At 42.6% G+C, this 22,212-nt stretch overlaps 1 protein-coding gene across 1 annotated transcript in view; it reads left to right on the top strand.

The window, feature by feature from the left end:
• Nucleotides 1-22,212, top strand: part of ANXA2 (annexin A2) — a 43,556-nt gene that overhangs the window by 5,664 nt on the left and 15,680 nt on the right. The window contains exons 2-3 of the mRNA XM_049611703.1: nucleotides 5,762-5,820; nucleotides 8,716-8,815. Coding sequence (XP_049467660.1) covers nucleotides 5,773-5,820; nucleotides 8,716-8,815 — 148 coding nt within the window. The 5' untranslated portion in view covers nucleotides 5,762-5,772. The remainder of the gene's footprint in view (nucleotides 1-5,761; nucleotides 5,821-8,715; nucleotides 8,816-22,212) is intronic.

Below are 22,212 nucleotides of genomic sequence, written 5' to 3'. Positions count from 1 at the left end.
TTAAATTTTTTTAACGTTTATTTATTTTTGAGACAGAGAGAGACAGAGCATGAACAGGGGAGGAGCAGAGAGAGAGAGAGACACAGAATCTGGAACAGGCTCCAGGCTCTGAGCCGTCAGCACAGAGCCTGACGCGGGGCTCGAACTCCCGGACCGTGAGATCATGACCTGAGCTGAAGTCGGACGCTTAACCGACCGAGCCACCCAGGCGCCCCTGCACAGATTTCATTAATGTCTGGCTTTGTACTCTAAGAGCTTTTCCAGTCAGGCAGTTAACTGTCTTCTTTCATTAATATTTTCAAGGCCAGAGGAAAAAACTGTTCCCTTTATGGCTGGGGCAGGGAGGGGCACGGTGAGTCTGTGTTCTCACCCCGGTGGTGAATTATTTCAGACTTGTTTGAAGTAGGTGTGGCTCTTTCAGTAAGTCACTCTGTACCTCTCCAGTTATTTTCTTAAACGAAGAAACTTTACCTGATAAAGAGCCATTTTAATGATCTTGTCTCGTCAGCCAGCCCTTCCCTGGGAATGGAAGGTACTGGTGCGTGCAGATCCTAACTCACCAACAGATGGTATTTGCTGACTTTTTTTTCCCTTCTGTTTTACAAGTTGAAACCAGTTGGAGATCTGGGTGAGGTCAAAGTGCTGGAAAGAGTGATGCAGACTGCCATTTTCATGTTCTGTAAGAAGTCTGCCAGGCAAGGAGTGGTTGTTCTGCTTTTAAAACACTTCAGAATTTTTACACCGTGATGTGGAATAGGTGAGAGTGGATTTGTCTCATGGCTTGTAGACTTCATTTTATTCTCAAAGCACTAGGTAAACTAAGGCAGAGCTTAAGTAAGAAAATTCAGCCTCCAGGGGCACCTGGGTGGCTCAGTTGGTTAAGCTTAGTCTGACTCTTGATTTCGGCTCAGGTCATGATCTCACGGTTGTGAGACTGAGCCCCACGTCAGGGCTTAAGAGTCTGTCTGTCTGTGTGTCTCTCTCCTCTCCCTCCCCTTCTGCATCCCCCCTGCGCCACCCCTCCCCCCCCAAAAAATTCAGCCTCCACAGCAAATGTTGTGGTGAACAGATACTACAAGCATTGGTGAACAAATCACTTTGGCTTTCTGGCTCTCCAGTATTTCCACAGCCAATCTTAATTTTGCACCATTCAGAATCCAATATTTTAGGCCCCCCACAGGATACCACATTAGACATGTTTTAAACCTGTCCTCTTGGTTCTCCCACCACCCAGGGATAGACCGTCTCTTCCATTTCTTCTCCCTAGCCTTTCCCCCATGTTTCTCTGGTTGGAACCTTCCCGAGTGAATGCTGTTCTCCATCTAGTCAGTACCTCACCAGAAAGCTCTTACCTGATCTCACCCTTATTACTTTCATCTTTCTCTCTGCCTGAGTCTTAGTCTTTGGAATGAAGAACTGTTGTGAAGTTGCAAAGGTGAAGGCCCAAGAGTCAGAGGACCTAGATTCTGGCCCTGCCTCCATTCTCATTAGCTGAGTAACTTGGGCTTATGTCTCAGGTGTCTCACTGGGGCAGGAAGGGAAGAGAGCTGGAAAGCCCTGCGGGGGTGGAGTCTGCATTTCACAGTTTTGTGTGTGTCTGTCATAGCCCTCAGTGAGTGCAGACCAAGTGTGTGCTTGCTAGGGGTTTATTGATTATTTGCACGTTACCCGTGTTTGTAACCTACAGTAGCACTACCAAGACTTTCTCTGCTTTCAAGAGTAGCGCTGCACTGGCACATTCTCATCAATCAAACGTACTATGCTAACTGATGTTTTAACAAACATTATAAGTGGCAAAGCCGACTGTTTCTTCTAGTGACTAGTCAGTTGTTCACAAAATGGCTTTGCGTTGCCAGGGGATCGGATGAAGAAACAAGGGCCATATTTTATTTGTAAGGTGAAAATGTATTTGTTATTAAGCTTGCACGAAATAGGAAATATTTATTGGATAGAAAAGAACTTGCATTGAGTTATAGCAAATGTCATGGATATTGTTTTGTGGTTATTGTGATCATTTTGCTTTTTCTGCAGAATGGCTATAAATAATACAAATATAAATGGTAATTATGCCAAATACCAACTCGTTTCTAAAAGTTTATTTAGCATCTAGAGTGTGCAAGGCACTCTTAAATTTGCGGGGGATCAAGACTCGATGAGGAAGATGAGGTAAAACATACTCCCTGCCACTCTGAATGGTACTTAGGCATTTGCCATTTGAATACTTGGTACATGCAGGAACTCAGTCAGTACGTTTTGCTCAGCAAAGAAGTCTGGTGGCATCAGAAAGTGCTTTTGGCATTGAAAGGTAGGAGAGAGCATGTGGGATGGCAGCTACAGCCACCCCATTAGCAGATGCCAGAGTAGTGGTAACTTCAGGAATGGGTATTGTCTCCATAACTAGAAAAAGAGGTAAAGGTAAGGGTATGGGGGAGGAAGCAGGCATCAGGGTGCTGTGGATGAAAGGAGTACAGTGTTTGGGGAGAAGCGAGTAACTATTGGGCTCAAGTCCACTTTTCCTGGGGAGTACATAGAGGACGCTGAAATGGAGTTTCTGTGCCAGTCTTTGAGGGCTGCACCAAGCTGGAATAAGAGAATACCATTGAAGGATGGGTTTTTAACTATGTCAATAGGACGAAATAGAAGAATTTTATTTTTTAAAAAATGTTTATTTTTCAGAGGCGGGGAGAGGCAGAGAGAGGGGGACAGAGGATCTGGAGTGGGCTCTGTGATGACAGCAGCTAGCCCGATGGGCTCAAACTCACAAACCAGACTCAAACTCAGGAACCTTGAGATCATGACTTGTGCCAGAGTTGCACCCTTAACTGACTGAGCCACTCATGTCCCCAAGAATTTAATTGATAGTAGCATGTAGGATTGATTTGATGAAAGAACAGCACAACTGTGGACGATAAAATGGAGATGAAGCTTTGTGGAGCTTAAAAACAATCCTATATTCTGGCTCTCCTCAATGTGTTGTGGCTGTGGGAGAAGAATTAACAGGAATGGAGAGTGTATATCAGATTGCCTTTGACTTATACGGTAACGAGGGTCCCACGTGGGACAATCTTAGGCAGCTGTTTGCAAAGTCAGTGCTCATGGCTGGAAAGGCAACTTAGAGGAAGAACTATGCAATAAAAACTTACTGTGCCTCTGTGGTTGAGATTCTCTAAACATCAGAACCAATGTGAGGTAACTGATTTAAGAAAGAAGTGGACTTTAATCCATACTTCTCTGTGAGGAGAAACAATTCTGTCTGCAAGTCTGACTTAGCGGTCCTCTGTTCAGGGTTTTGCTTTTGTTTCGGTGTTTTTATTTCTTAGCTGTTTACGGTTGGGACTAGAATTCTTCCAGGTGAGTGACAACAGTTCATCCCTTACTGCAGACCTATTGCAGTTCTGACTAAGCCTCAGGGGTGGTAGTCAAGGTCAGGATTGGGTGGTTAGTGTCCTAGGGAATTCTGCTTAGGTGATTCTCAGGCTGATGGATACTGGTGATACCCTCTGGAATGTTTCTTGCCACAAGTAGAAGTAAGTAGGAGATTTCCTGCTCTATCAAGGCAGACTCAAACTTGTTTGTCTTGACAAGAAATCTCAAACTTGGTTTTCCAGTAACCTGGCTACTGCAGACGTTTTTGGACTAGGATTGGACCATGGCACCATGGGATCCTTTAGACCAGTGCTGCCCAACAGAAATAGAACGTGAGCTGCACATGCAACTGTAAACTTTCTAGTAGCCACGTTTAAAAAAAAAAGGAAAAGAAACAGGTGAAATTAAATTTAGATCATGTATTTGGTGGAACCCAATGTACCTAACATATCATAAATACGATATATAATTAATATAAAAAAACAAAGATATTTTCTATTCTTTTTCTCATAGTAAGTCTTCAAAATCCAGGGTGTAGTTTACACTTAGAGCACATCTCACCTTGGACTGGACAGTTTTCAAATGCTTGAAAGCCGGGTGTGGCTGGTAGCCACTGTTTTGGACAGTTCCGTTAGAGATTCATGACCACCCATCCCAGCATGGCATATTTGTTACAACTGATGAACCTACCTTGACATATCACTGTCATTCCAAGCCCATAGTTCACATTAGAGTTCACTCTTGGTACTATACATTCTATGGGTTTTGACAAATGTATAGTGGCTACCATTACAGTATCATACACAGTAGTTTCGTGGCCCTAACAATCCTCTGTTCATCCCTCCCTCTTTTCTAATTCCTGGCAACCACTGATCCTTTTACTGTCTCCTTTGTCTTGCCTTATCCAGACTGCCATTTTGGAATCATACCATGTCATTGGAATCCTACCATGTGCGTAGTAGGTAGCCCTTCAGACTGGCTTCTTTCACGTAGTAATATGCATTTAAGATTCCTCCATGTGTGTTCATGGCTTCATAGGTCATTTCTTTTCAGTTCTAAATAATATTCCATTGTCTGGGTACCACAGTTTATTTATAGAGCAAGACTTTTTACAGTCAGGATTCTATCCCAGTGGTGGGACATATTTGCGGGTGGGGTGTCTGAGGGCTGAGGGAGTGGGGGTACTTGGAATAGCGGTGGTTTTCTTGAAGACAGAGGGGTGGGCTAGGAGAGAGCTCAGGATGAAAATCTTGCAAAAATATATCTATAAGCACAAATAATGGTGAATCCTCTTTTCTTACATTTCTTACACCTCCACCCAACACAGAGCCTGGCACCTGCTTTTCGTCCAAAGTGTTGAGAAGAGTTAACAAATGTGTGTGCCAAACACTGCCTCCAAGCCAGTTTTATGAAGATACTTAGACCGTGCTAACTGTTGGAAGAGAATGGAAAGTAGGATTTGCATAGGCATAATTTCCTTGATCAAAGAATATTAAGCACAGAGAGATCAAAGAGAACGTTGCTGTAATTCAATTGTCGATCCCACTGTTTCAGGATACAGCTCTGCTCTGTTTTCTTTATTTTGGGATGATGGTGCTAAATGACCTCTCTTGTCTCAGTTGAGATAAATTTCCTGCTACTTGGGCACTTTTCATTGGCAGAGGTTGGTGTTTCAATTCCGAGAACTGTGTGATTGCAAAGCTGGAAAGCCAATTCATCAGGCTATAGTGTCACAGCCCGATTAAGTGTATTAACTGGAAGATGACTTCATTTGAGCCATTTTGAATCTTAAATACAAGGATCAGTCTGTTATGGAATGAGTTAATGTTAGAAAATCTGTCCATTGTCTTTTTCATAAACAGTTTAATATCTTCTAAACATCAGTGAGCTAAGAAAATAATTATGGATAGTAATAAGTATGGATAGAATGGGCCAGTGTGCAAATGCTATTGATTTCAGGCCACACTCATGGTTTTCAGATCCTTTTCCGTAGGTTAAATTACTGGTGAGAAATACAGAAGCAGTGGCTGGTTTGACAAGCTTATCACTTTTTATGAGAAGTGGAAGACTCAGTTTTATCCTCTTTGAACAGGTTGCATTAGCCTTGGGGAGCATTATGTTTTTATATTCACAAATCAGTCTCCCCAGGTTCTGTTTACACAGAACAGGAGAAAGACTGGCTACTTCTGTAGTCCATCCCAAATCTAAGGCATACCATCTCCCAGCTTTAATTTGCCCAATCATAAGATAGGAATTGAATCTATTTGCAAAAATTACTCTAATATCCTCAGATGAAATGGTCCAAGAAATAGACATTAGTATAATGAATCACTGCGCTTCAGGGGAAAGGAAAGCCTCTTCATAAATATTTTCTTGTTGTACTTTTTTTCCCCAGCTTCTTTCAAAATGTCTACTGTTCACGAAATTCTCTGCAAGCTCAGCTTGGAGGGTGATGTAAGTATATCATTTTCACTTTGTGTAATTTTTGCAAATTGGACATCTCTCTGGATAACTGTGTTACTCTCCTTCCTTGTGCATCTAGGGAAAATGAGGACAAAATATAGACAGTCATTCCCCGTCTTTGTTCCCCTTTCCTTCCCTGTTACTTTTGCTGTTCCTAGTAGTTCAATTTGATAGAAATGTTATGGCACTAGAAACTTTTTGGGCATCACATTAAAATTGAACATACACTAGTGACATTGGAGTGGCTGGAGTTTTACCTTGCTATATACTTAGCATGGCAATGGTAGTAATTGTTATGATGATACATGTCTTTTAATGTCATGCCCTGGCATTTTATTAATGACTGTCATAAGCTACAGCCATCTTGAAAATGATCCTTGTGTGTTTTGGACTTCTTACGGTGTACAGGAAGTTGTTCTAGACAAGGACTTAGACGTTTGTTATTTTTTTAAAAAATTTTTTAATGTTTATTTATTTTTGAGAGAGAGAGACAGAATGAGAGCAGGGGAGGGGCAGAGACTGAGACACAGAATCCAAAGCAGGCTCCATGCTCTGAGCCGTCAGCACAGAGCCCAGCCTGGGGCTCAAACCCACGAATCGTGAGATCATGACCTGAGCCAAAACCAAGAGTTGGACGCTTAACTGACTGAGCACCCATGTGCCCCAATAGTGTATATTTTTAACCTTTCCTCTTGGAACTTGTGCACACTGTTGTTGGCAACACTTACAAGCTGCATGTTGAGCTCCAGACAAGTCCAAGAGCTAACTAATTTATTCCTTAATGGATCTGATCATTAGATTATTTTTAGTATCAGATTTCAGAAGTTGGCTTCTCATGTAGCCTTTAGTATGATGCATTTCTCTGTGTGGAGACATGGGCCTGCAATAGAAAATGTCATACATATCCCCCATATTTTAATGTTTTTTTATTTTAGAGAGAGACAGAGCGCAAGCAGGGGAGGGGCAGAGAGAAAGGGAGACACAGAACCCGTAGCAGGCTCCAGGCTCTGAGCTGTCAGCACAGAGCCTGATGCAGGCCTCGAACCTGCAAACTGCGAGATCATGACCTGAGCCGAAGTCGGCTGCTCAACTGACTGAGCCACCCAGGGGCCAATTTCCCCCATATTTTGAAGGAAGAAAAAAAATCACTTTTCCTCAATAATTGGATTTTCAAACAAGTGGATTTTACAGGTAATAGGTTCAATTATCCATTTAGTTTTGTTTCCAGGAAATTTATAAATGATTTATAACTTTTCCCTACTCACTGTTGTTTTTGTAATAAGACAACATAGGACCTGAGAAATAAAGCCTTATATGATATGGCTCAATGACCAGACTGCTTGCCTTTGGAAATAATTGATGTAAATAATTGATTGTTTATTGTTAATAATGTTTTAATAATCTAATAATAATAATAATCTAATAATCTAAGATGTTCTTCTTAGATTTCCAAACACATTTTATAGCCACCATAATAAATGTATTACTTCAGAATAGCATTTGTCCTTACCTTTTCCTGAATGTATGTTTCATTTCCATTGATATAATCTTACGGGAGTGTTGAGGAAAATTAGATGGAAAATACTTTAAGAATCCATTGTGTTTCAGAGTTTTAAATCTTAAATGGATTCAGTATTTGGCCAAGATGATCACAAGTACATTTTGAAATACTCTGTCCAGTCTTGAACTTAGATTTCTGGTTTGCCTTGGGAGATATTTGAGAGGATGGCATCATAGTTACTTACCTGTAAAACCTCACTGCTAATAAAACCAAGTGACATGGGTGCTGGGATGCCTCATAATGTGTTGCCCGTGGGTGGAAAGGTAAGTCCGGGCACTTCGGTCTGGGACTCTTCCCAGAAACCGAAGCAAGGCAAAGTCATCACATCATGATGGCTATTATGTACTTGGGGTAAGTGGTGGGGATGGACTAGTCTTGATGTTGAAGGTGGATGGTTCCACTGACAGCATAAACCAGTGTCCGTCTTCTTTTGCTTGTCCTTTGCTTTGGGACCAGGTAGCAGGGAGGAAAGCTCCAAGAGCTCTCAAGGAAGGAGAGAAGTTAACGCTTTGGAAGGAAGTGATGTAGATGCACTCTACTGTCCTTCCCTCAGTCTGGGGTGGTGGGGTGGGGTGGGCGGGAGTGGGGCCATCAGATCATTGGAAAAGGGAGAGGGTATTGTTTAAAAGGCGATAAGAAAATAAGAAGAGTGGTAGGCATAGGGTTCAAGGCATAGTGTTAAAGATAGCAGAGGAGAGGGAACGGAGAGAGAGAGGAGCAGGAACTTGGTGAGCAGAAAGAGGTTGTGGGCCGTGAGGCCTGACCACCTTAGTGCCATGGCTTCCCTCGTTTATCTGATAGTCTAAAATAAGCAGGCCAGCATTTTACATTTACATTTTAAAGAATTGTGAGCTCAGTGTTACAGGCCCAGTGGAAATTCATATGCCTGTAGCAAAAACTTGGCTAAACACACTTGTCATTCAGGCATTACCACATTTTCAGCTTGTTTCACATTGTTGCTGGCCTAGTTTAATGCTTTCCAAAGCCTTACCAGATAAACGCCCAGTAACATGGGAATAGGCCTAAGCTGAGAGCCAGGAGGCCCAATTTTGGGTTGTGTGCTTTTGAGTGTGCACCAGAAATAGGGTAAGTGGAAATAGACGGTGTATTCTAAAGTAGCTGAGCCTTTCAAGACAAATTCTCATTAGAAATGATGAAGTTTCTTATCCTCTGTCTGATGGGCACATTGATACTTCCCTAGTTACCTAGTTTACGAATGATTTGAATTGTTTAAAGAAACAATGGAAAAAAGTCCATTTTAGGGCTGTTTCAGCTGGAGGGTTTGAAATGTTTATGACTTGAGTGTGTTTGTCTTTCAACCTCAGCACTCCACTCCCCCAAGCGCATACGGGTCGGTCAAAGCATACACCAATTTTGATGCTGAGCGTGATGCTCTGAACATTGAAACGGCCATCAAGACCAAAGGTAGGTGACTTTTGTCTTCCTCTTGTCAGGCTCTGATTGAGGCATTTTTGTTGTCTCTTCATTCTCCCTCAAATCTCCATATACTGCCCATTTGAAATTGTCATCGAGCCTTGATGGAGTGGATCTATGCCTTCCCCACTCCACCCCACCCCTCCTTCCCTCCCTCCCTCTTCCTTCCCCACTTTGAAGAGAAGACTTGAAACATGAGAAAGTATTTTAAGCAAGTAGCCCAGTAACATGGGAATAGGTGTAAGCTGAGAGCCATGAGGCCCGATCCCCTGCATGTGTGTTTTGGGCTCAACTCTTCACTTGGAGGCCTCAGCGCCTCTTTTATAAGGAAGAGGTTGGTCATGGTGATCCGAAAGAGCCTTTTTTTGTCCTGGATCCCCTTGAATTTTGTTACATTTGTTGGAAAAATGCTGGGAAATTTTTACTGCTTTGCTTTTAGATTGATCTAATGAACAAAAAATTCAGACCTTTTTTTTAACCCTATTAGTTACGCCCCTTCTTCTGCCTGGAGCTTGAATTAGAAAAGCTGTCAGAATGAGTGTTTCCTCAAGTTCTAGGATGAGTAAGAGAGGGCTGGGGGCATATGAGCTTCCCTTAGAAATACAGCAGATGAGGGGCGCCTGGGTGGCACAGTCGGTTAAGCGTCCGACTTCAGCCAGGTCACGATCTCGCGGTCCGTGAGTTCGAGCCCCGCGTCAGGCTCTGGGCTGATGGCTCGGAGCCTGGAGCCTGTTTCCGATTCTGTGTCTCCCTCTCTCTCTGCCCCTCCCCCATTCATGCTCTGTCTCTCTCTGTCCCAAAAATAAATAAAAAACGTTGAAAAAAAAAATTTAGAAATACAGCAGATGAAGCATTTAATTGGGCGGAGCTGAGCAAGAACTTGTTCAGGTCATCATCGTGCTGTTTTCTCTTCAGACTCTGGCTTATGTTAATGAAGCACGTGTCTTTGGGGTCCCCCCACCCCCCAAATCCCTGGAACATTGTGATTAGTGTGGTGATGCTTGTGATTCACTGCATTCTTCCCCCTTTTGGACAAAGCACTTCCTTTCCCTGAGGGGCTAGACTGAAATGTGGATGTGACCCAGCAACCAGAGCAGTTGCTGGTTCCTACCTGTGCTGATGAGTGGTTTTCTCTTCACAGTAGAGTGTTTTAACTTAGGGACACTCTTGTACAAGTTGCATTCAGGTCACTGACAGACTGGGAACTTCAAACAGGATTACCTAGGAACCTAAAACGAGGATGATCATATGACCTGGCTTATTTATGTCTATGTTATTTACTGATTGTGCCCCTTGTCACTCTCAGAATTGTTCTGTGGGATAAATTACATGGTCATCTTTCCTAAAACCTCAGAGAAACTGGTGACTTTGTTTCTAGAGACAGGATGGAGAGGAGAAAAATCTTTTACATCCTGTGGCTCTAACAGGACACAAGGATTTGCACCTTACGTTGTGTGAGGACACTGGGAACCTCCCAGAATGGCTGCCTGGACAACTGAAGGGAGAGTAAAGAAGCATCCAAATTAGACCTTTAATATGAGTCTTCTTTTCTCGATGCTTTTAAATGACCATACTTGTCAAAGGCTGGATTGGGAAGTCAGGAAATCACTAATCAGAAAATGAGACTAAAATTTTCAGGCCTTGGGGCTCCCGGGGGACTCAGTCGGTTAAGTGTATGACTCTTGATTTCAGCTGAGGTCATGATCCCATGGTTTGCGAGATCCGAGCCCGTCGTCTGGCTCCCCACTGAGCACGGAGCCTGCTTGGGATTCTGTCTCTCTGCCCCTCCCCTGCGCATGTGCATGGGCATGCATGCACTCCAGTGGTCTCTCTCAAGATGAATAAATAAACAGTTAAAAAAAACTTGCAGGGCTAATCTCACCACAGACCTTTCTCTTCGCTGGAGCTGAAGTGTGTAGTGGGTGAGTGCATGTTCCATTGTGGCTCACTTACCACCTTGGCTCTGCCACTAATTTACTAGCTCTCTGACTCCGGAAAAACACTTGACTTCCTTAAGCTTCAGTTTCCTCCTATAAAGTAGAGCTAATCAAAGTTACACTTCACACAGTTTTGGTGTTTTTTTCTTCTCCCCCAGTTGTTGTGAGGTATGAGTGGGGCCTGCCATAGAGACAGTGCTCAAAATGTGCAAAACATGTTACCTTAACACACAGGATCCGCTGTCCTAACACTCACCTTATCTCCCTATTTGGGTGTGCCTACATTCCTGGGGGTTCTTGACAGGCCACTGTAGAAACACACTGCACTCACCTAAAGTTAACTCATCTGACAAAGATGGTGCCTTTTACAAGCTTGAGACAAAGGCTGCTTTCATCCCTGCATGAGAAAGCTTCTAAGCACACTGGAATGTAAAGATTGTGCAAATGAACTCTGGTAACAGCTGAAACTCCCAGGGTAATAAAAATACCTTCAGGCCCTTTCTGCGTTAGTAGGAAAATACTGTAGTTTCTAAACAGAAACGTCTGGAGGGCTAAGAATTGGATTCCTGCATTCCAGTTTGGTCAAAAGCAGCTGGCATCACTAATATGGTTGCCACCATTTATTGAGCGCTCATTATGGGAAGGCATTGCACCAAGCACTTTAGGAATGTTCTTCTTAGGTGAACTTCAAATTGATCCTGACATAGTGTTGTATCCTCTCGGATTTATGGGTGACACAATTTAGGGTTAACATGTTTCAGGTCTCTTGGCCTTGGTTCAGACTGGGGTTTGAACAGCTTTGTTCAGCCCCAGGCCTGTGTTCTTAAACACCCTGATCTCGTGCCACCCACCTGCAAGGATTGGACTTTTTTTCTTTGCCATAAGTTATTTTCAGACGTGAAGAACATTTTGTAGTTGGGATTCTATCGATATTGGATACCTGTCATATTTGTGGTCCAGGTTCAGATCCCCTGTCTTCTTCTCTTCCGGACTTAATGCCTAGTGATTCCACTTAGGACCACTTAATTGTTTACTTTTGGTACCTAGTAATTTTACTGAGTAACTGAATTTTTTTGTGTTAGTTCTCTTGGGCCCTTAAAATAATTTGTGGATTGTCAGTATGTTTGGGAACCTTAAATCCAGGAAACTATTGAGAAGAAAGGAAGTGATATTCATGTAGAGCTCAGTGTACCAAAGATGTTAATATCAGCATTAGTTATGGTGGTGAAAACCCCGGGTCTCTTCTAGTTGGAGAATGACTTAGTAAGTTGTGGTGACTCCTTCTGTGTTACATAGAATATCTGTAGAATGTCACAGAAATGTGAAAAATGAGATTTATGAGCAATTTTTACAGAGATACAGTTCACATACATACAATTCACCTATATTAAATGTGCAATTCAGTTTCTTAGTGTATTCACCGAGTTTTGCAACCATCACCAACATTTTAGAATGCTCATTTTAATTTTTTTTAAATGTTTACTTATTTTTGAGAGAGCGTGCGCCCGTGAGCGGGGAGGGGCAAAGAAAGAGGGAGACACAGAATCCGAAGCGGCTCCAAGCTCCGAGCTGTCAGCACAGAACCTGACGCGGGGCTCAAACTCACCAACCGTGAGATCATGATCTGAGCCGAAGTCAAACGCTCAGCGAACTGAGCCACCCAGGAGCCCCTGGAATGCCCATTTTAACATACATTCACCTTAAAGGTGTCAGTTGTATAATTGATTCTTTTCTTCTATTGCACTTTCAGCACATTCCGTATTCTCCAAATTTGCTATGGTGGCACACATCATCTTCATAAATGGAAGGCAATACATTTAATTACAAACAAATGAAGTCACTAGTCGGGAAAGTAACATCCCTTTGTTCCTTTCTCCTTCCTCTTGATATTTGTAGATAACTAACACTACTTTTAAAAAGTGAGCTAATTAATAGTTGTGCTTCCCATTTAAAATACCTTCTACCTTAAGTGTAATTAAGAAGCTCGTGCCACACCTTAACCCCACTCCCACCTCAAACCCTTTATCGGGAGGTCACCATGCTCCATAATTGCTGTTTCCTTGACATCAATGGAAACAAAGGGTAAACCTCAAATGCTGACCTAAACAAAGGGCAAAGGACCATGACGAGATGACTCTGGGCCTCCCCTCCTAGATCAGGTCACCTCAGTGTATGTGCACACACGTGCAAGTGTGTGCCACGTACGGAGCTCACTGGGCGTGTTCTGCTCCATCTGACTGACCATAGACTTCCCTTTAGTGCAGGTACTCTCAGGAAGGAGAGCTGGGAGCAAGTCACCTGTGGGGAGGCTTCTGCAGCTGCTGTTGAACAAAGGATGGCAGAGGTGCCTGGGTGGCTCAGTTGGTTAAGCTTCCCACTTTAGCTCAGGTCGTGATCTCGCGGTTCATGGACTCAAGCCCTGCATCACTCTCTCTGCTGTCAGTGTGGAGCTGGCTTCAGATCCTGTTTCCCTCTCTCTGTCCCTTTCCTTCTTGTGCGCTCTCTCTCTCTCTCTCTCAAAAATAAACATTAAAAAAAAAAAGATGGTAAACGGGAACAGGCCTGAAGTTGGAGGAATTTGAGGGAGGGGCAGGACTGGGTGAGAACAGTGGGCTGCTACTACTGTCTGGACTAGTCGTGAGGACCAGAAGCAGTTACTAGCCTTCCTTCCCCTCAGTCATATCCTCTCACCTGGCCTGTTATGGCATCTGTCCTCTTAATGGGTCACCTTGCCTCATCCATTGCAGATTCTCTTTCTAGCTGCTTCTCCAGGCTGTTCAGAGCCTTTACTCTGATGGGAGTGTGCAGTCCCCATCTAGTGGGAGTGTTAGCCCACTTCTATCCCCAAGCAGCTCCCACTCACCTCACAGCATGAGCCCGTACACAGCTTCTTCTCCAAGTTTTCTCTGAGGAGGAGGCAGAATCAATTATTCCTTGGTCTTTGTCTTAGATACTTCATGTAAGTCATTTACAGCTCTTGTCATACTGTGTTGTAGCTATTTATGTATGGATTTGTCTCTCCGACCAGAATGTGAGTTCCTTGAAGGCAAGGACTTTATTTCATTAAACTTATTTAATCTGATTTAACATGGCCCCTGAGACTGTGTGAGAAGGTAAATATTTAACCTATATTTAAAGTGTAGTCAAATGTGCACAGATCCCAGACCACACACAGGTGAGTGCAGAGCAGGGAGCGAGATGAGGCAGCAGAGGACAATTCCAGAATCTGGACAGTATCCAGGAAGGATAACAGTTCCCTAGTGAGCTTTGATCTGTTTTCACAAAATGAATTTAGCTCACGCTCGTGAGTCTGCCTTGTTTTTAGTTTGAAGGGATCTTAGTATCTCTTGAGTATGTCACCTAAACCAAATGCATGATTGTTTTGTGTATACTCTGGCTTGAGGTAGACTATGCAATTACTTACCTTAATTTATGTCTAGTTAGAAACCGAATAAGGCTGTGCAAAAGTAGTAATATTGGTTAATTAACAAGAGGTTTCTGAGACTTAAATCTGTAGGAGTCTCTTGGTCTAGATTGGCCCTGGGTTAAATATATACTATAGAGTGTACAACACAGCTGTGAATGGTTTACCATATGGGTCCAAATAACTAGAAAGGAAAGTCAGCTAAATTAGAAAAGGACGAATCCAGACTCCATAAAATAGATTGTAATTAGAAGCAGCACAACCCCAGAGTTAGTGTAAGTGCCAAGAGACGGCTACAGCTTCGGTCTCTCTCTCTCTCTAGAAGGGGAGGGAAATGAGTTGCCCTGTTATTATTGCCAGTTTTGATTTTAGCAGTATTTGTGTTCTCCGGAAGGGATGCAAAAGCGGGTGATTTTTCCCCCTTCTCCTAAGCACAAGTATAGAGAAGCATAACTGCAGCAAGTTTTTGCACTTAGTTTTCTCTTATATTTTTGAAAAGGAACCATGTTTTCCAGCATGGCCCAAAGTCCTAACATTCCATGCCAGTGGAAAGCAGGCCGGGACGTGTATTTTTGGTTCACCGGCACACCTGGAGGGATATTCGTCCAGCTGAGACAGCAGTTAGGAATATAGTCTCTCGAAGATGCCAGGAGGCAGACTGGCTGTGAAAGGTGGCTTCTCTCTTAAGAGGGGAGTGGGAGGTGAGGGCCCAAACCTAAAGAACCCTTAAGCCTGAGGGAGTATACTCGCGAGGAACCCTTAAGCCTGAGGAGTGTACTCGTGAGGAAGGTCTTTGTGACCCATGCAGCCCAGGGCCTCCCCACCCTCCTGTGAGGAAACAGGAGGAAGGGAACCTTCCCTTCACTGAGGACTTTTCCCTTTGTGATCAAGTTTACTTTCGGCTGAGTTCTCATCTTACAGCAGCACTGGGAACAAAGAGGCGTCAGTGCTGAGTCATGGCCACCTTTACTCTGAGCACAGATTTTGTGATTTTCTTCAAAATGATCTTTGTCTACATGGGTGTATAGATGCCAAATCTGAGCCAAGAAGTCTGCAAAACATGGGTGCAGGAGTCCCTGGTGCCTGTCTAACCGTAGGCATTAGCTTTGATTGCCTGCCTCTCAGCTCTTTTCTTTTTTTGTAAAAATTTACTTTTTTCCCCTGAGGAAATCCAAATATCAGTTCTACCTAGGGACAATGGAAGGAACCAGATTTTTTTTTGGTGTTAGCAATGCTAAGACAGTAAATAGTGACTTCTTCACTATCAGTCGAGTTAAGGGTGGGTATGCTGGTTCCTCGTGCATCTGTTCAGATTTAAAAATTTTCTCTCCTGAGGCTAATAGAATAGCAGGATACAAGATGGTGCTCGCACTTGACAGGTCGTCCTTCATTTACATTTTGATTTGGCTTGAATTTGGAATGGTGGCCTACTTTGTGTTTTCCTGCTGGTCCTGTAGAGTATTTCAGAAATGTAACTATGCATGGAAGGCAGACGGGGTTCTAGATTGTTGAAGTGTATGCACACTGGGATTACCAAAGGATGGCACGGACATACTTTCTAAGGGACTCCTCAGAGGTGAGACCAGAGCAGAATGGAAATAGAAGAAAATTGATTTTGGGGCCAAGCCTTCTTCTTAGGTGCTTAGCTAAACCACACTTTGCTTGAGTCAGAACCATTCCCTGTCGGTGCCAGTGTTGGGAGAGGCGCCGGGGTTCCCCATCCACCTTCCACCCTGTACTTGTTTTCTTTCTTCTCTCTCAGGCAGCTGCTGCAGGTTATCATGAAAACTAATCTAATGAGTGCTAACGGCAAAAGTGTTCCCTGTCCTCCCTTTGCCCTTATTGTCATTGACTCAAAACTGAATGCAGACAAGAGCCAGGCCTGTGACAGAAGCTGAGTGGAGAAGGTAGTAGATATGTTCCCAGTCTTTAACTCAGCCTGTCCTTTCTTTTTGCATCCCAGTAAATGTTCTCATGATCTGTTTTACAGAGTAAGAAACCGAGGCCAGGGAGATAACTAACATGCCCCAGATAGTACAGTTCTGAGCCCCACATAATTTCCAAAGCATATGTCACTGCCACTGATCTAGATGTCTCCCTTTTTTGTCTTTGTTGTCCACTTGAATGTCCAGTTCCTGGCGGGACCCTCTGGACACCGAGTGCTCACGTTTGCTGAGTGATCCCACGGGGTGCCTCCGAGAGCAGGAATTCTGGGCCAGGCAACACTGTGGCCGATGGTGGGAAGGATACTTTTGGGCAACTGTGTGTGTGTGTGTGTGTGTGTGTGTGTGTGTGTGTGTGTGTGTGTACGTACATGTGTGTGTGCTTCTCTGTCCCTGAAGTCACTTTCAGGAGACAGATGACTTGGCATATTAGCCCTGTTGGGAAGGGGCTGCCCTTCTCTCCCCAAGTTAGTAATGGCTATCTGGAAGAGAGAGTCTTTAGCTCTTTCTTTTAAAAAAACCTCAGTTGGGATATCTCTTCAGTGGCCATGCACTGTTAGTGAGTGGCAAATCATTGTCTACAGATTATTAAATGTGTGTACATTTGTATGTACTAAATAGTAAGTCCAGTGCTATAGACATATAGACACAATACTGTCCCATATCCTTTTTAGGAGCTAGATGGAGGAGTGTGATATGAAGAAGTATTGAAGTGTAATTTCAAAAAGGTACCAACATGACTCATATAGCTTTGGGATGAACACGTGCCAAATATTTATTTAACTCAAAGGAGATAAGACTAGTTCAAAGAGACGTTTGAAAGACTGGGTAAACGTTTATAGGCATTGAGAAAAGAGTGTAGGGATAAGGATTGCTGGGCTGGATACAAGACCTTTAATGTCCTACAGGGCACTGAAGCCCTAACCTTTGGACCATAATCTCCCAAGTTAACGTGTAACCCCATGGAGCCTGTGCCCTACAGTAGTAACTAGCAGGTTGAGTGTGAGCATGCCATGGAGAAGCGCCTTGGAAGGCCCTGTTAGCCACACTGGGAGGATGTGCTCTCTTCCTCTGATCTTACTAAATTTTGGATAATTTTCTATACCAGGAGGCAGGATAGCCCGAGGCAGTGAGCCTGGGTCTTTAATCCTGGTTTGAATTCCAACTCTGCAGGTGACTTGCTTGTGTGACCTTGGGCATGTCCTTGCCTTGTATGAGCATTTGTTTCCACATCAGTAAGATGTGCAGTAACATCCACCTCTTAGGGATGTGGTGAAAAGTACATGGTAGAATTGTGCGAAGTACTTAGGAACATGCTTGGCACATGGTAGGTATTCAGTGAGTGGCTGATATTATTATAATAAAAAAAAATATGTCCACACCCATGGATCTGTGGCCCTCTCCTTTCTCTGTGGCCTGCCGCTGACCTTCATGTTGCAAAGGTGATTTCTTCTGAGGTTTGATACCCATATCTCCAGTAATCTAAGCTGAGGCATGGTTTTTCCCACATCTAGATAAGGAGGGGATCTGGGCAGTTTAATTTTCTAACCAATCAGCCATGCCCTGAGGGACTCCTGAGCCTTCATCAAACAAAATGAAATCCATTTTCTTTGTGCAGTCAATGTGTCTTGGCAGATGTGAGTCAGCATCCTGTTCAGAATGGCCTCTTGGTTCCTTGCCATGGACAATAAAGACGCATTTTCCGTGGAATGCCAGATGTGGAGCTGACTTGGGGTTTTTACCCGCAGAGAGGAGGGAACTCCAGGAGGCTGATTTTATGGTTTTGGAGTTGGCCATTATTTTAGACAGCAAGTGTTCTTTATGTCTAAAAAAAATATGGCAGATGGTTCCAGCTTGAACTCTGCCATCAGCGGCGCCTCCCTGTGGCATCATGTGGTGCTGCAGTTTGTGCAGCGAGCTTCAGGTGTTCTTTCTTACCTGGCTTATTTGGACAAAGGTAAGCGTTTCTTTCCCTGAAATTGTCGTTGACCCTATACCTCACAGAAGCAGTTGGTGGAAGTGACTTACAAGTCTTCTTCGTAAGCAACATGCTGACTGCTTCATGTTGACTGGCATTTCGAACAGTGACTGACCTTTCGGATGCCCAGCTAAGGAGCAGTGGAAACATGTTTGTAGTTAGTTAGCTGATGAGATTAGCCGACCATTTTCATGAACGGCATCGGTGCTTATGAAATTTACTGTAGTGTTTCCCATCAGGAGCCAAATAAATTTGTGTCTTAGTTCCTTAGCCAATCTTGAAACTTTCAACTTCTATTAGTTTTGAAAAGAAATTTTAAAAAATCAGCCTGGAACACAGAATGTACTGTGTTCTCAGCCACATTCTGTAGGCTCCCCCGCCCACATCACTGTTTCCCATTGTGAGCCTTTGGCTTCCATTACTTTGGCCTTCCACATGAAACACAAGAGGAATGGGACGGAAAAGAAACATTATTCAAGTTTGTTGTTGTTGTTTTTTCTTTATGCCATTGCCCTGCCCACACATTTTCTATTAGAACCTGGGTCCTTCTGCCCAGCAAACACTTCCTTACATACTGGAACCTAAGAGGTCTGAAGGTGCAAATCTAGGGGGGCAGAGCCTCATCTTCCAAGCATTTGCACTTACGTTAAGTATATTAAATTCAAAGCTTTCCTAGTGTACTGGCACTTGCTATGCACTGTTGACGATGATTGTCCTGACATAGGTAGCTGAGTGCTCAGTCCTCATCCTTCAGCCGTGTCCTGGGCAGAAATGGTGAGTAACCGGATGACCCTTGCAGCTTCAACCTACACTGAATTATTTTCCACAGGAATAAACTGCCTCACCAATTATGAGAGCAAGTTGAAAGGAAGCAGCAGCGTTCTGAAGATAAGATGGTTAAATCCCACTGACAGAAATGTGTATTCTGGTGTTAGGACACTGGATATACCTTAAGTGGCTTTGACTAGGCAATTGATCCTGGACTCCATGATTTTTTTTTCCTCTTTCCAGTTCAATTTGAACCTTGCAGACAAAGGTATGGGAGAAATGGCTTATGTGGGTGAGGTTCTAGGAAGGGAGAGGGGGCTTTCACTTGCAGAAATAGCTTCTATTTCTTTGTAGTTGCTTCCATTAGCGTTTGTGTAATGGATCAGATTGTTCACTTGTAAGGGGTCCCAGCATGTTGGATGCTCAGCAGGCTGTTTGCTTGATAAATCATTTCAGTAAAATACATTTAGATTCTTTCAGACTATCATAGCTGCTGCCACCTACATGAGATCCAGGTCAACCACTCAGGCTCTTTACGGGGATTTCCAATAATTGGATTGAGTTCGGATTCTGTTGGCTGGGTGCTTAGCTATTGTGAACAGAAAGGCAAAAGGTTGTTTCATTGACTAAGAGCGTGGGACTGCACTGCAGTTTGTGCAGTGAACTCGTCAGGTGTTATTTCTTACCTGGGTTATTTGGACAAAGGTAAGCATTTCTTTCCCTGAAATTGTCGTGGATCCTGTACCTCACAAAAGCAGTCGGTACAGTGACTTAAGAGTCTTCTTCATAAGCAGATTACTAAAGATCTTTCCATTCCTCACACTTACCCGTCTCTTGGTGCTTCTCAAATAAAAAATCACCAGGGAGCTGGTGGAAATGCTGCTTCCTTGGTCTAAAGTCCTAGAGAGTCTTAATCAGTAGATCTCAGGTGTGGCCCAAGGGGCTCTGTGTTTAATAAGTCCTTCGTGTGATTCTAATTCACGTGGGCTTAGGACCACAAACATAAACTTGGCATTTGTTTCCAAGGGAGAAGAATTTTTTTTCTTTAATTTTTTTTTAATGTTTATTTATTTTTGAGAGAGACAGAGACAGAATGTGAGTGGCTTAGGGGCAGAGAGAGAGGGAGACACAGAATCCAAAGCAGGCTCCAGGCTCTGAGCTGTCAGCACAGAGCCCGACTCGATGCTCGAACTCACGAGCTGTGAGATCATGACCTGAGCCGAAGTCGGACGCTCAACCGACTGAGCCACCCAGGCGCCCCAAGGGAGAAGAATTTTTATGGGTCAGTGTTGTTGCATGCATTCAGGTCAGCAGCCCTAAAATTGTTTTCAGGAAATACTAGAATTGAGGTTTGAGGGTATGATTGATTTTGTTGTTTTCTAGCATTTTCAGATTTGGGTAAGAAAGTTGAATGTAAAGCAAAAACACATTTGTAAACAATGGTTTTCCTAACATGAAGTTAGAGCCATAGAATATTTAAGGAGAGTGAGAGAGAGAACACAGGTGTGGGTAGGCTCGCAAGATTGTATCTGTTAGTATTTCCTGGAAGCAGAACTGGGGTCATTTTTCAAGTGCCTTTCTTGTGCAGATGTAGAAACTGAGACCCAAAGAAGGCATATGTTTACGCCTGTAATAGTTGGAATGTCTTTGAGCTTCAGCTTCTTCATCTACAGACTAGAAAGAGGAATACCTATCCTCACTGGGTAGTTGTGAAGAATGATAGTTTGTGTTAGGATATTTTGGAAACCTACGAGAATTATATAGATGAAGTTTGTAATTATTATGCATATTGTGTTTCATTCTAATTAAGGTATTTAGAACCATGCTAGGGATCTTTTGATGGGAGGTCACTAGTCGATTCTAGATCAATGACTGCATGTCACTACTCTGTATGTAAAAGAACCCTTTTTATGATATTACAGTGAACTTTGAAGGTACATGTAATCAAAAGAAAGAAAACTTTACAGTAGCCATAATCCTACCACCTACAGGAGCACTATTAAAACTTTGGTATAAAGGTTTCTAGATCTTTTCTTGTAGGTACACATGCATTTTACAAAAATTGGGTTACACTGTATATATTGCTTTGCCATCTGTGTTTTCTCTCTCTCTCTCTCTCTCTTTTTTTTTTTTTTTACTTAACAGTTTATTATGGACATTTTCCACATCAATTAATATTTTATGACATCATTTTGAAGGATGGTAGTATCCCATTGTATGGACAGAAGAACACTTATGTAATAGATCTCTTATTGGACATAGGGCTTTTTTTTCCCCCTTAATTTTTGATACTCTCTCTAATGCTGAAATAAGCGTCTTTAAAACTGCATCTCATATATAGCAGTTGCGTTAATCTGTTGACATTGGTACTTTCAAAATCGGAACTAAAGTTATAGATGCTGCACTTAAGATAAGTGACCAACATACTGGTATGAACTCACTCTGAAATGAGTATATAAATACAAAAATAAATGTTACTTATTTTTATACCCAGAAAATCTAACCTAATGCATTTTGATCTAATATGCTTGAGAGTTGAGGACTCCTCTATCAGTTGGCTTATTGCCTCTGCCTCAAAGCATTATAGTTCTAACATTTCTGTTGTTTTGGGGCTCCTCTGATTTCCTTTAGGCAAAGCTGTTTGCGGTTTGCATGTGACCTTTTGGGCTTTGCTGTTCTCTCCCTCACCCAAGAATTACCTATCCAGTTATGGCAAAAAGACTCTTGGTTTTACTGAACAAAGTTCAGAATCAGTCAGGAGGGAGGCCTTTCACTTTCTGAATTCTTAAAATCGTGCTTTCTTAAGTTAAATGGCATTTTAGGAGTATTTCTGTTATAAAATTGGAAACTTTCAGATACAAGAAGGCATTCTTATCTTTGTAAATACACATGTTCCAATTAAAATAGGTACTAAAATATTTTGGTGGCACTTCATAACTCCCAATTTAGATTTAATTTAGATTAAACCACTTACTCTTTTTAATAAAGTTATAAAATTGATTATTAAAATTGCTATTGAAGATTAAAAGCAGTGGAACATTCATTTTCCTTAAAAAACAATTTAGTCTTCAATAAGTATGATTGCATTAATCAATTATGCTATTAAAATACAACTGCCATATTAAATCTGACTCATTTGTCATGACAGTTTCTATAATTATAGAAATTATACCTAGCTGCTTATATAGCTGTAATCCTGCAATAAATATAAATAATTGTCTCAATTAATTCAGTTCACAGTTACTGTCTATTAAATCCCCAGTTAAATGGCAATTTGGGGACCTTCATTTAAAATCCTCCTAAATCTTTGTTGTTCCATTTGACTGCCAAAGCCCCAC

The sequence above is a fragment of the Panthera uncia genome, assembly GCF_023721935.1.
Source record: "Panthera uncia isolate 11264 chromosome B3 unlocalized genomic scaffold, Puncia_PCG_1.0 HiC_scaffold_1, whole genome shotgun sequence".
Lineage (NCBI taxonomy): Eukaryota > Metazoa > Chordata > Mammalia > Carnivora > Felidae > Panthera > Panthera uncia.
The sequence above is the reverse complement of the archived record's forward strand: the minus strand, read 5'-3'. Positions and strand labels throughout refer to the sequence as shown.